General features: G+C 36.5%; 1 protein-coding gene across 1 annotated transcript in view; it reads left to right on the plus strand.

Annotated features, from left to right (window-relative positions):
- LOC107654779 (transcriptional regulator ATRX-like) overlaps positions 1-10751 on the plus strand; it is a 64844-nt gene that overhangs the window by 20814 nt on the left and 33279 nt on the right. Inside the window, exons 11-13 of the mRNA XM_016442029.1 lie at positions 628-773; positions 2879-3043; positions 3133-3260. Of these exons, the coding sequence (XP_016297515.1) occupies positions 628-773; positions 2879-3043; positions 3133-3260 (439 nt within the window). The remainder of the gene's footprint in view (positions 1-627; positions 774-2878; positions 3044-3132; positions 3261-10751) is intronic.

Consider the following 10751-nt stretch of genomic DNA (forward strand, 5'->3'; position numbering starts at 1 on the left):
GATGCGAGCAGCTATCGTCGGATCATCAGGATGGAATGAGAGGTAGAATTGAGTGTCATCAGCATAGCAGTGATATGAAAAGCCATGTTTCTGAATGACAGAACCTAGTGATGCCATGTAGACAGAGAAGAGAAGTGGTCCAAGAACTGAGCCCTGAGGCACCCCAGTAGCTAGATGTTGCGACTTGGACACCTCACCTCTCCAAGATACCTTGAAGGACCTATCTGAGAGGTAAGACTCAAACCACTGGCGTGCGGTTCCTGAGATGCCATTTTCCAATAAGGTTGACAGGAGAATCTGGTGGTTCACCATATCAAAAGCAGCGGACAGATCCAGCAAGATAAGTATAGAAGATTTGGAAGCCGCTCTTGCCAGTCTTAGGGCTTCAACAACTGAAAGCAAGGCAATCTCGGTCGAATGTCCACTTCTGAAGCCAGATTGGTTGCTGTCCAGGAGGTTGTTCTGTGTGAGAAAGGCTGAAGCTTCACCCTCAGTCTTGTTTCTGATTCTGAAAACCAAAGTAGTTCCCTTCATGAAAATGTCTCAGATTGGACGTTCACAAGGTAAAGTAAGAGGATGTATTATTCTGGACTTTTGGCCTAATCTTGTTTCTGTCTCTTCTAAAAGAATTGCCAAAAGGATGCTTCTGGCGCAAATCAAAGCCAATTATTCATCTGGAGCTGACAGTTCATCTGATGATGAAAATGCAGACAAAGAGGACGGGGATTCACCAAAGAAAGGAAAAGATGGTGCTAAGAAGCAAGATGAAAGTGGTGAGAGTTGGGAGTTGGTTTAGACAGGGCTGGGCGATATCATACCTAATTTTTTAGCTGAATTTCACAAGTAGCCAATCTGTCAGTACAGATGCTGTCAGAGCCTCTGACAGGGCAAGCCGCTTTAAACTATGTGTGTTAACTATCTTACGAGTTATTTTAAAACCCTTAATATAAAGCATGTCTCATGTTTAGGACAAACTGGATTATGCACTTTCTTACAGCAGCTCAGTCTGTGTCCTCCGCTATTTTTTTTTAGATGCGCTTGTATCAAACTAGTGTATATAAATATAAATGGTATTGCCTCATTCTTATGGTTTCAAAAAATATATCGATATGTGACCTGTGCTGGCAAGATGAGTCACAATGAGCACATTTTAAAAAATTTGTTTTTATTTTCACGTTCTCCATTAAAATACTTTCAAAATGATGTATGATTTGTTGGAATCATTAGTCAGTTCTGAGAAAAATCAAGTTGAAGTTTTCTGAAGGTTCCAAAGCAAAATCGCAGAGCAACGTTGCATTGTTTCCTCCGCTTCCTTTTTTAATATTAATTACTGTATTAATAATCACAATAAAGCCATTTATTTTCTTTAATCTTAAAAATAAGAACTGATGCAAAACAACAACAGTAGAACAAATGGAAAGAAACAAGTAGGCCTAGTGCATTACTTTTTTCATTTTACATCTAAACAAAAGCATTCAAGTAAGAAAAACAAATAATCAAATGTAAAAATCACTTCAGTGTGTTCATTACAAATACATTTATGATTAAAACTACAAAAGCAGTTCGATCAAGAGCAGCGATCTTTTCTTTTCTTGTAAGAAAGGTTCACCCAAAAATGAAAATTAGCCTGTGTTTTACTCGCCCTCAAGGCATCCTAGGTGTATATGACTTTCTTCTTTCAGACGAATCCAGTCGGAGCTATAGTAAAGTCAGATGGCCTATATAGTAAGTCATACTGTACTGCACGGATCTAATATAATGCTACACATCAGATAAGGCATAACAGATTGTTTGCATGAATAGCCTACTTAAATGCAGTTAAGGCATAACAGATTATGTTTGCATGAATAGCCTACTTAAATACAGTTAAGGCATAACAGATTGTTTGCATGAATAGCCTACTTAAATACAGTTAAGGCATAACAGCATAACAGATTATGTTTGCATGAATAGCCTACTTAAATGCAGTTAAGGCATAACAGATTATGTTTGCATGAATAGCCTACTTAAATACTGTAATTCTGTATATAAAGTGTGTGTATTTATCGGGATTGTGCGCTGGCGGAAGCGCCGTTATGTGCTTGATTCATATGTCAGTCAGCGGCAGAGAAAAGGTACTCCTCTCAGAAAACGTACAAATATTGATAATTTTAGATGTTTAATTACTTATTGGAGCATTGGAATTGCTAGACGAGGGCTTTAATTAACTCATTTTTGTGAAAACTTGAAAGTCGACCAAAATCAACATTTTTAAATGGGTTTTTTTTTTTTTTTTTTGTCTGTAGCTCAAAATTAGCCTGTGTGCATTCCGATACATTTTGCTAGCACGGGTCACATATGTGACCCTGGACCACAAAACAAGTCTTAAGTGTCAATTTTTCAAAATTGAGATTTATACATCATCTGGAAGCTGAATAAATAAGCTTTCCATTGATGTATGGTTTGTTAGGATAGGACAATATTTGGCCGAGATACAACTATTTGACAATCTGGAATCTGAGGGTGCAAAAAAATCTAAATATTGAGAAAATCATCTTTAAAGTTGTCCAAATGAAGTTCTTAGCAATGCATATTACTAATCAAAAATTAAGTTTTGATAAATTTACTGTAGGAAATTTACAAAATATCTTCATGGAACATGATCTTTACTTAATATCCTAATGATTTTTGGCATAAAAGAAAAATCGATAATTTTGACCCATACAATGTATTGTTGGCTATTGCTACAAATATACCCCAGCGACTTTAGACTGCTTTTGTGCTCCAGGGTCACGTATATCATAAAAACTTGATATACCGCCCAGCCCTGAGTTCAGATGTAACCCAGTTTAGTGCAGATGTGTTCTTGTCATGTATAATGCATTGATGTTTCCTGCAGAGGAAGAGGATGAAACTTCGGACTCGGGCTCAGATGTTGACGTGAAGAAAGGTGGACGCAGACACCGTTTGTTGAGTAAGAAGTTGACTCTAAGCGAGGGAGACTCTGATGACGAGACTCCAGTCAAAAACAAGAAAGAAACCAAAAAGAGAGGCAAGCGGAAAGGTCAGTGTCAAGTCTGAACAAAACCTGCACGTGTGACTCGACTGAATGAGCTGAAGAGTTTACGGTTTTATTGATGTGTGTTTGTGCAGTGGACAGCGACGACTCTGCAGACTCGGACTTTGAGCAGTCGCGCTCGGGCTCCAGCGATGCATCAGCGCTCAGTGAGACTGCGAGTGAAGACGCCGATGAAGACAAGAGCAATAAGCGCAAAACACGGTAAGGATAGCAGCAGTTTGAGTTCTCCAACGCAGAGCAGTTCAGTTTTTCAAGTCAATTGATTTTGAAATGAAATTTCAGTTCAGAATGTCAGTTTTAAAGGTGCAATAGGTGAATGTATATGTGTTCAGGAGGCGTGGCTTTGGACAGCGATTGCAGGGAGGGTGGGACGTTCGCTTTCAGTGCTATCAGGCTAAAGTTAGGATTTCCCAAGATGTCCTACTGCACCTTTAATTCAAAAGAACTTGCATTAGTTTGTTTTAAATGCTATTAGAAAACTATCCCTTTTTCGAGCAATGGAGTAGCTCTCGACACATTGGGCCTGAAGTGCTTCCAGTGATGCAGGTTTGAGTCCCTGACTATCCTGTTTACGAACTAATCAAAAAAGCATAAAGTGGCTTGCAAAACTGGCTGGCGTGATTATACTTAGGGCTGGACAGTTTTTATCAATTGGATAGATGTTATCAATTAATTTCAATGTTTTGCCACTGTTTTTATATACATTTATGTATAGACATATTTTTATATTTATATAATGTTTTTTATGTGCAGTTATGTCTGGTTCGGACTGTCAGCCCAAATCCGATTTTTGTGCAGATCCGATTGAAATCTGATCATATTTAAATAGTCTGAACGGCAACGAACTACATTTTGAGCTACATTCATATGTGGTTTGGAATCGTATTCGAATCGCATTCCTGTAAAAAAACGTTTCAGTCTGACTGGTCAGATCGGATTTAGTGTAGCTTTTTTACATTCTCACGGCAAGCAAAACGTAAACACGTCAGAAGTTTTTGTAGAAAACACGCTGAACATCTTTGCAGAAACGAGCTTGTGTTGTTGCGAAGTGCAAGGCAAGCGGAAAAAGACAATATACTGCTAGTATACGCACCTCTGAATTTTGAAACCAGCGGAGACAGCAGCACGGAATAAACTCGCACATTCCAGCTTCCTGCGTTTCTGCCGCTGCCTCATAAGACGAAAAATAATCCAGCGCGATAAGACAACATCTGTGCAATCTCTATTGCTGTTATTGTTGTATTAGTGTAGGCATAACAACGCAATCTGTTCAACCAATACTACCGGTCATAACATGTTTTTTCTTAAACTGTTATGGTTCTCTGCTTGTATTTGATTTGTTTGCACTACTCCTGTGATATGCATATATGTATGAAATTATTGCTTATTTGCCATTGTTATTGTGAAGCGTCCTTGAGCTTGGGAAAGGTGCTATATAAATTAAACGTATTATTATTAAAGGCATTGCCATAGAAACCAATGCAGATATTCAGTAAAACGAAGGAGCACTACGGGAAACACAAATCGGATTTGATCAGTTGCGATACACAGTGTAGACAGTCTGTAATCTAGATCGGATTCCAGTTGGATATGCACAAAAATCTGATTTGGACTGACAGTCTGAACGAGACTTTAGACATGTCAACAATACAGCAATGAAAACCATTCAGAGAAAAAAACTGATCCTACCACATGGTGGCACACCTGATGAACTGCTCCCACAAATCACGAGTCCTAAAAACCTATTCACACAGAATGTGTTTTTCATTGAAAAACATGAGATATGGCAGTGGAATGGGGAAAACACAAGGTTATGATATGCGAGTTGAACTGTTAAAGGGATAGTTCACCCAAAAAGTACTCGCCCTCATGTTGTTGCAAACCTGTAAGACCTTCGTTCATCTTCAGAAGACAAATTAAGATATTTTTGATAACATTGATCCTCTTTCACCTAATATATTTACTTGAAGTACCCTAGAGATTTAAAAAATAATTATTTGAATAATTATCACATTTGCATGTTCATTGGTTCTCTGACGTGGTCACATGGCATGCAGGTAAACAAATAAAATATATATTTTTTTAGTAAGGTTTTTATTTTTATTGATTTTAAAATGATTTAATTTAATATAAAATGTATGATTTAATTTATTGTCTTTTTATTAAACTCATAAACCCCCTGCAGTTCATTCACAAACACCAGTTTAGGAAACCTTGACCTAATGTTTAATGCATTTCATGTTGTTTATAACAACAAATTGAATATATGTTCTTACTCTTTGTATTTTTTATCAATATGGTGCAAGATTATCCTATTCAAGTCAATGTGATAAACAAGTTAAGTCAAAAGTAATCTAAAAGTCATAAAATGTGTAATGTAATGGATTACGTTACGAACTATTTTTTTGTCATGTAATTTGGAATCCGTAACGGATTACAATTTGTAAGTAATCTCCGAAGCTCTGCAGAGCAGAGGAAAGCATGCACATGCATCGTGATACTCTCGTGAACGTGTGGCAGAGACTGACAGGGAAGAGAAGAAATTGTTGAATAAAGTCTTTTTTTTTTTCTTTGAGCACAAAAAGTATTCTCGTAGCTTCATAAAATTACGTTGAACCACTGCTGTCACATGGACTATTTTATCTATGTCCTTTCTACCTTTCTGGGCCATAAAACATTTCAGTTGCGTTGCTGTCTATGCGGGTTCAGAAAGCTCTCGGATTTCATCAAAAATACCTTAATTTGTGTTACGAAGATGAATGAAGGTCTTACGGGTTTGGAATGACATGAGGGTGAGTAATTAATGACAGAATCTTCATTTTTGTGTGAACTATCCCTTTAACTTGAGCACCGTGGTTTTAGAATGCAGTTTCATGCACGAGACCCTGTAAGAAGACGCAACAATCAAACGCATCCGTAAAGTACATGTTTGCACAAAAAAAGCAATGGAAAAGCAGTGCAGTGAAATGCAAAAACCTGTAAAGAACTACTACTGTATGTCTAATATTTCATGTTTGCATGATGGTGCCATGCGAACATGAAAAAAGCTGAAATCTGCTATTTTCTGTGTTTTTACAAAACATTTAACAGTAATAATAGCCTGCCAGTAATAAAAGCCTACTACTGCTGTTATACTTTTAGTCATTAGGGCCACAATGGTGCGAGGACCCTCTTGGATTTGCTCTGTTTATTTTGAATAAACGTGACTTTTTGAGTTGACCTCTAAAACTTAATGTCTACATTTTGGCTAAGAAATATTTAGCATTTTTCTTAATTTATATTATTTGTAAACATATAGGACATGTTTAAAACATGTTTGTACTGTATTTGCCTTTCATATTTCATGCATCTAATCTGTAAAGATATTTAACAAGTGAATTTGCTTTACACCATGTTGTCCTCTTCATTTGTAATGCACTTGGAATAGAACTAGATGATTTTGCAAGTTTGTAATGAAGGGAATGTTGATTGAATTATGTTGAAGTCATTTTTAAGTTCACTAGTTACATGTTTAAAAAAAAAAATCATTTTAAAGAAAATCATTCTTGAATCAGTCAGTTGTTCTGAAAAAAAAATGAGATTTTACTTTCGCTGTATTGCTCAGCCCTAGTTACACTGCAGCAGGTCAACACACTAGTATGTTAAAGTCAGTCGCCTGACTCTAATTCAGCTGAAACAAGAGAGGAGCTCAGTATTTCTGCAGAGCATCACGAGGGAAATCTATGTTACAATCACTGGACAGTTAATCAGTAAATGGATATGACTTCCAACCCTGACCTTGATACAATCTCTGTATGCATTCACAGGGCTCTACGCTTACTTTTCTTTTTAGGAACCTTAACTTAAAAAATGTAGGAGCACAGTCAAAAATTTAGGAGCACCTTCTAATCAATAATCCAAAATTTGATTAAAAAAATTAGCCTTCCCATTATGAGGTGATATTGACTCCTTAAAGTGATTTACAGTGGCATTTTGTTTTTACCTTTGTAATGGCATTTTTCTAACTTTATTAAAAGTATGTTATCTTTTATGTCAAATTTAAAATATATATATATTTTATAAGCTTTTTAAAAAAATTCGAATTAAAACCACAGAATAAGAACAAGTAGAATAAGAAGAATAAGTTACCAATCAAATGAAATCAGTATTAACTAGTGCTGTCAAACGATTAATCGCATTCAAAATAAAATATTTTGTTTACATAATATATGTGTGTGTACTGTGTGAGATGGAACAGATGTGGTTTTAGTGGTTTCTTGAAGATAGCTAAGGACTCAGCTGCTCGGATTGAGTTGGGCAGGTCATTCCACCAGGAGTTGAATATATATTCCAACAGCTAATGAAAAAGTCAGTGAAAGTGATTTTGTGCCTCTTTGAGATGGCACAATAATGCGTCGTTCGCTTGCAGAACGCACGCTTCTAGAGGGCACATAACTCTGAAGTAATGAATTTAGGTAAAGGGGTGCAGAGCCAGTGGTGGTTTTTTAATCAACCAAGCTCTCTACACTGCACAATAAATCTCTTATTTACACCCTGTCTGCACTTTGCTTATGAAAGGATTCATGAGATATGTCTGTGATACATTACTCAACGCTGCAAAAACACGTAGAAACTAACGTAGAAGCAAATGCGACTGAAATGGTCGAACTGTAGAGCCCTGATTCATTATTGTGTATAGTTAGGTCTATGCTATAATAATCAACTCATCATTGTGCACCTGAAATTCTAATGACATGTGACATATTTCCATCAAGACCCCTGTACAGCTCACAAATAATAATAATAATAATACATTTTATTTGTAATGCGCCTTTCTTACACTCAAGGTGCTACAACAATAAAAGAAACAACACTACTCCATAATAACAATCACAATAACAACAGTGGCAACAGCAACTGTAAGATTATAACTTAAAAGCTTCACTAAAGAGATATGTTTTGAGTAATTTCTTAAAACAATCAAAAGACGGAGTATTCCTAATAAGAAAAGGCAGAGAATTCCACAACCTGGGAGCAATACAAGAGAATGACCTCCCACCCATAGTTTGAGTTTACAGCGAGGCTGGTACAGAGTAAGAGAACCAGCAGAGCGGAGAGACCGAGATGGTGTAGACACTGTGACCAAATTACAAATATACTCTGGGGCCAGCCCATGTACTGCTTTATAGGTTAAGATAAGAACTTTAAAATCAATAAGTGATTGAACTGGAAGCCAGTGTAGTTGAGAAAGCACAGGAGTGATATGACTGCGGGATGGTGTGTAAGTTAAAACACGAGCAGCTGAATTTTGCACATATTGCAGCCTCTTAATCAAATTAGCAGATGTTTAAAAGATAATTACAATAATCTAGCCTTCGATGTTATAAAGGCGTGAATAAGTCTTTCTGCATCAGGCATAGAGAGAAACGGTCTTATACGTGCAATATTCTGAAGATGATAAAAAGCTACTTTAGTAACATTCTTAAAATGAGTGTTAAAAGTCAGCTGTGCATCAGAAATCACACCCAAATTCCGCACCTGTACAGAAGGGAGAATCTGGCACTCATCCACTGTAAGTTTAAAATTATTACATCTATTTACTGCAGTTGAAGTGCCAATCAGAAGAACTTCAGTTTTTGAACAGTTTAACTGTAGGAAGTTCTGTTTCATCCAGACCAAAATGCCACAAGCCCTAGAATCTGCTGCAACAAATGCAGTTTTTTTTTAAGAAATTAATTTAGCAAGTGACAGTAAAGACAATAACCCTGCCGCAGTGGAACAGTCTGAGATCTGTTTGTACCAGGAATAAACAAATTGAGTGCATTCTGAAAGATATGATTCAAACCATCTTAAAGCTATGCCAGAAAGACCAATCCACTTATGTAGTCTGTCCAGTAGTATAGTGTGACAAATGGTATCGAATGCAGCACTGAGATCTAACAAAGCCAAAATGCCACAAGCCCTAGAATCTGCTGCAACAAATGCAGTTTTTTTTTTAAGAAATTAATTTAGCAAGTGACAGTAAAGACAATAATAGTGTTACAAAATATTTCCATTTCAAATAAGTGCTGTGCTTTTGAACTTTCTGTTCATTACAGAATCCTAAAAAGATATGTATAATGGTTTCAACAAAAAATATTGGGCAGCACAACTGTTTTCAACATTGATAATAATCAGAAGTGTTTCTTGAGCAGCACATCAGCATATTAAAATGATTTCTGAAGGATCATGTGACACTGAAGACTGGAGTAATGATGCTGAAAATTCATTTTGATCAAATTCAAATGACATTTGATCACAGGAATAAATTACATCTTAAGATATATTGTAAAAGAATGCAGTTATTAAAAATTGTAATAATATTTTACAATATTACTGTTTTTACTATATTTTTGATCAAATAAGTGCAGCCTTGGTAAGCAGAAGAGACTTTTTCTGCTTCATTATTAGAGATTATGGATTATTAATAGGGCTGGGTAAAAAATATAGATTTCTCGATTTTAATCGATTCTCATTTTTACTTAAGATATTGATTATTAAATCTCAAGAATCGATTAGTCTAGCTTGTTTACAGTTAATGAACAGAATATTGTAGCGCACCTCCCATCAAATAAATCGCAATAAGCATTGTGCTTTGTTACTTTTGATATGAAACAAAATCTCAGATTTCAAATTCTGTCTATTGTATTACCGTATTCAGACAATAAATGCCGTTTTGGCGCTGCTTAATGTGGAGTGACGGATCGCTGTAGCGCCTCAGTTCAACAGACGCGGCAGCGCGAAACACATGTGAACTGATCGTCTCCTCTGCTTTAATACCAGTTTCAGCACGAAATAAACATGACGAAACATCCGTCGGTAAGTTAATCGCTCAATCAGTGTTTCAACCGCAGAAAGACGTCAATATAATGGCTTGTGAACAATGTCACGTAACGTCACATATTCCGTGACCGTAAACTCATTAGTCAGCTAGAAAAATAAACTGTAGAGAGGGGCATTTTCCGGGTTTCTGTGTTCTCGCTGTTACACGCTAGGGGGCGCTCTTACGCATCTCCTGAATGAGTGTAGAATGTGCCGATCAAAAACACAGACAAGGAGGATGCAGAAACGAGTGATCTCGTATGTAAGCATATGCATTTGAAAATGTTGCGATCATCAACTATAAACCACATATAATTGAAAACTGCCTAATGTTACAGAGTGAAATGTCGATCCAGGAAGTGGTGTGCAAGCTTCGGGAGTGCTGATGGAAGCCATCTACTGCATCTTTGCTTTGATAATATTACTGAATATGATCCAGATGTAGTATTTAATAAAAATGCTTTTTGCTCAAAATGTTGCATTTTATGAAACCTACTTACATTCAAGTATTTATATAAAAAATTTTTTTAAAAAAGCATGCTTGAAGCTAGAATAAAACATTTTTTTTTTTTTTTTTTTTATTGGGGGGCAGAAAGGGGCTTCCATAAAAACGGTCTCAATGTGGAAGGAAGCAGGTTATTAACAATGACATGCTTTTAATATACACGCACAAAATATATAAATATTAAGGGTTTTTAATAGGGCTGCACGATAAATCGCATGCGTTATTTAACGTGCATCTTGTCAGTAAAGCCATTCTGTAATGAGCAGTAAATCTCCATCGCGTGCGGGCTTTCACATGGAGCAGCATTAACTACACAGAGCCGTTGTTCACTGACAAGTTGCGCAAAAC

This window comes from Sinocyclocheilus anshuiensis, unplaced genomic scaffold (assembly GCF_001515605.1).
Source record: "Sinocyclocheilus anshuiensis isolate Anshui unplaced genomic scaffold, SAMN03320099.WGS_v1.1 scaffold1044, whole genome shotgun sequence".
Taxonomy (NCBI): domain Eukaryota; kingdom Metazoa; phylum Chordata; class Actinopteri; order Cypriniformes; family Cyprinidae; genus Sinocyclocheilus; species Sinocyclocheilus anshuiensis.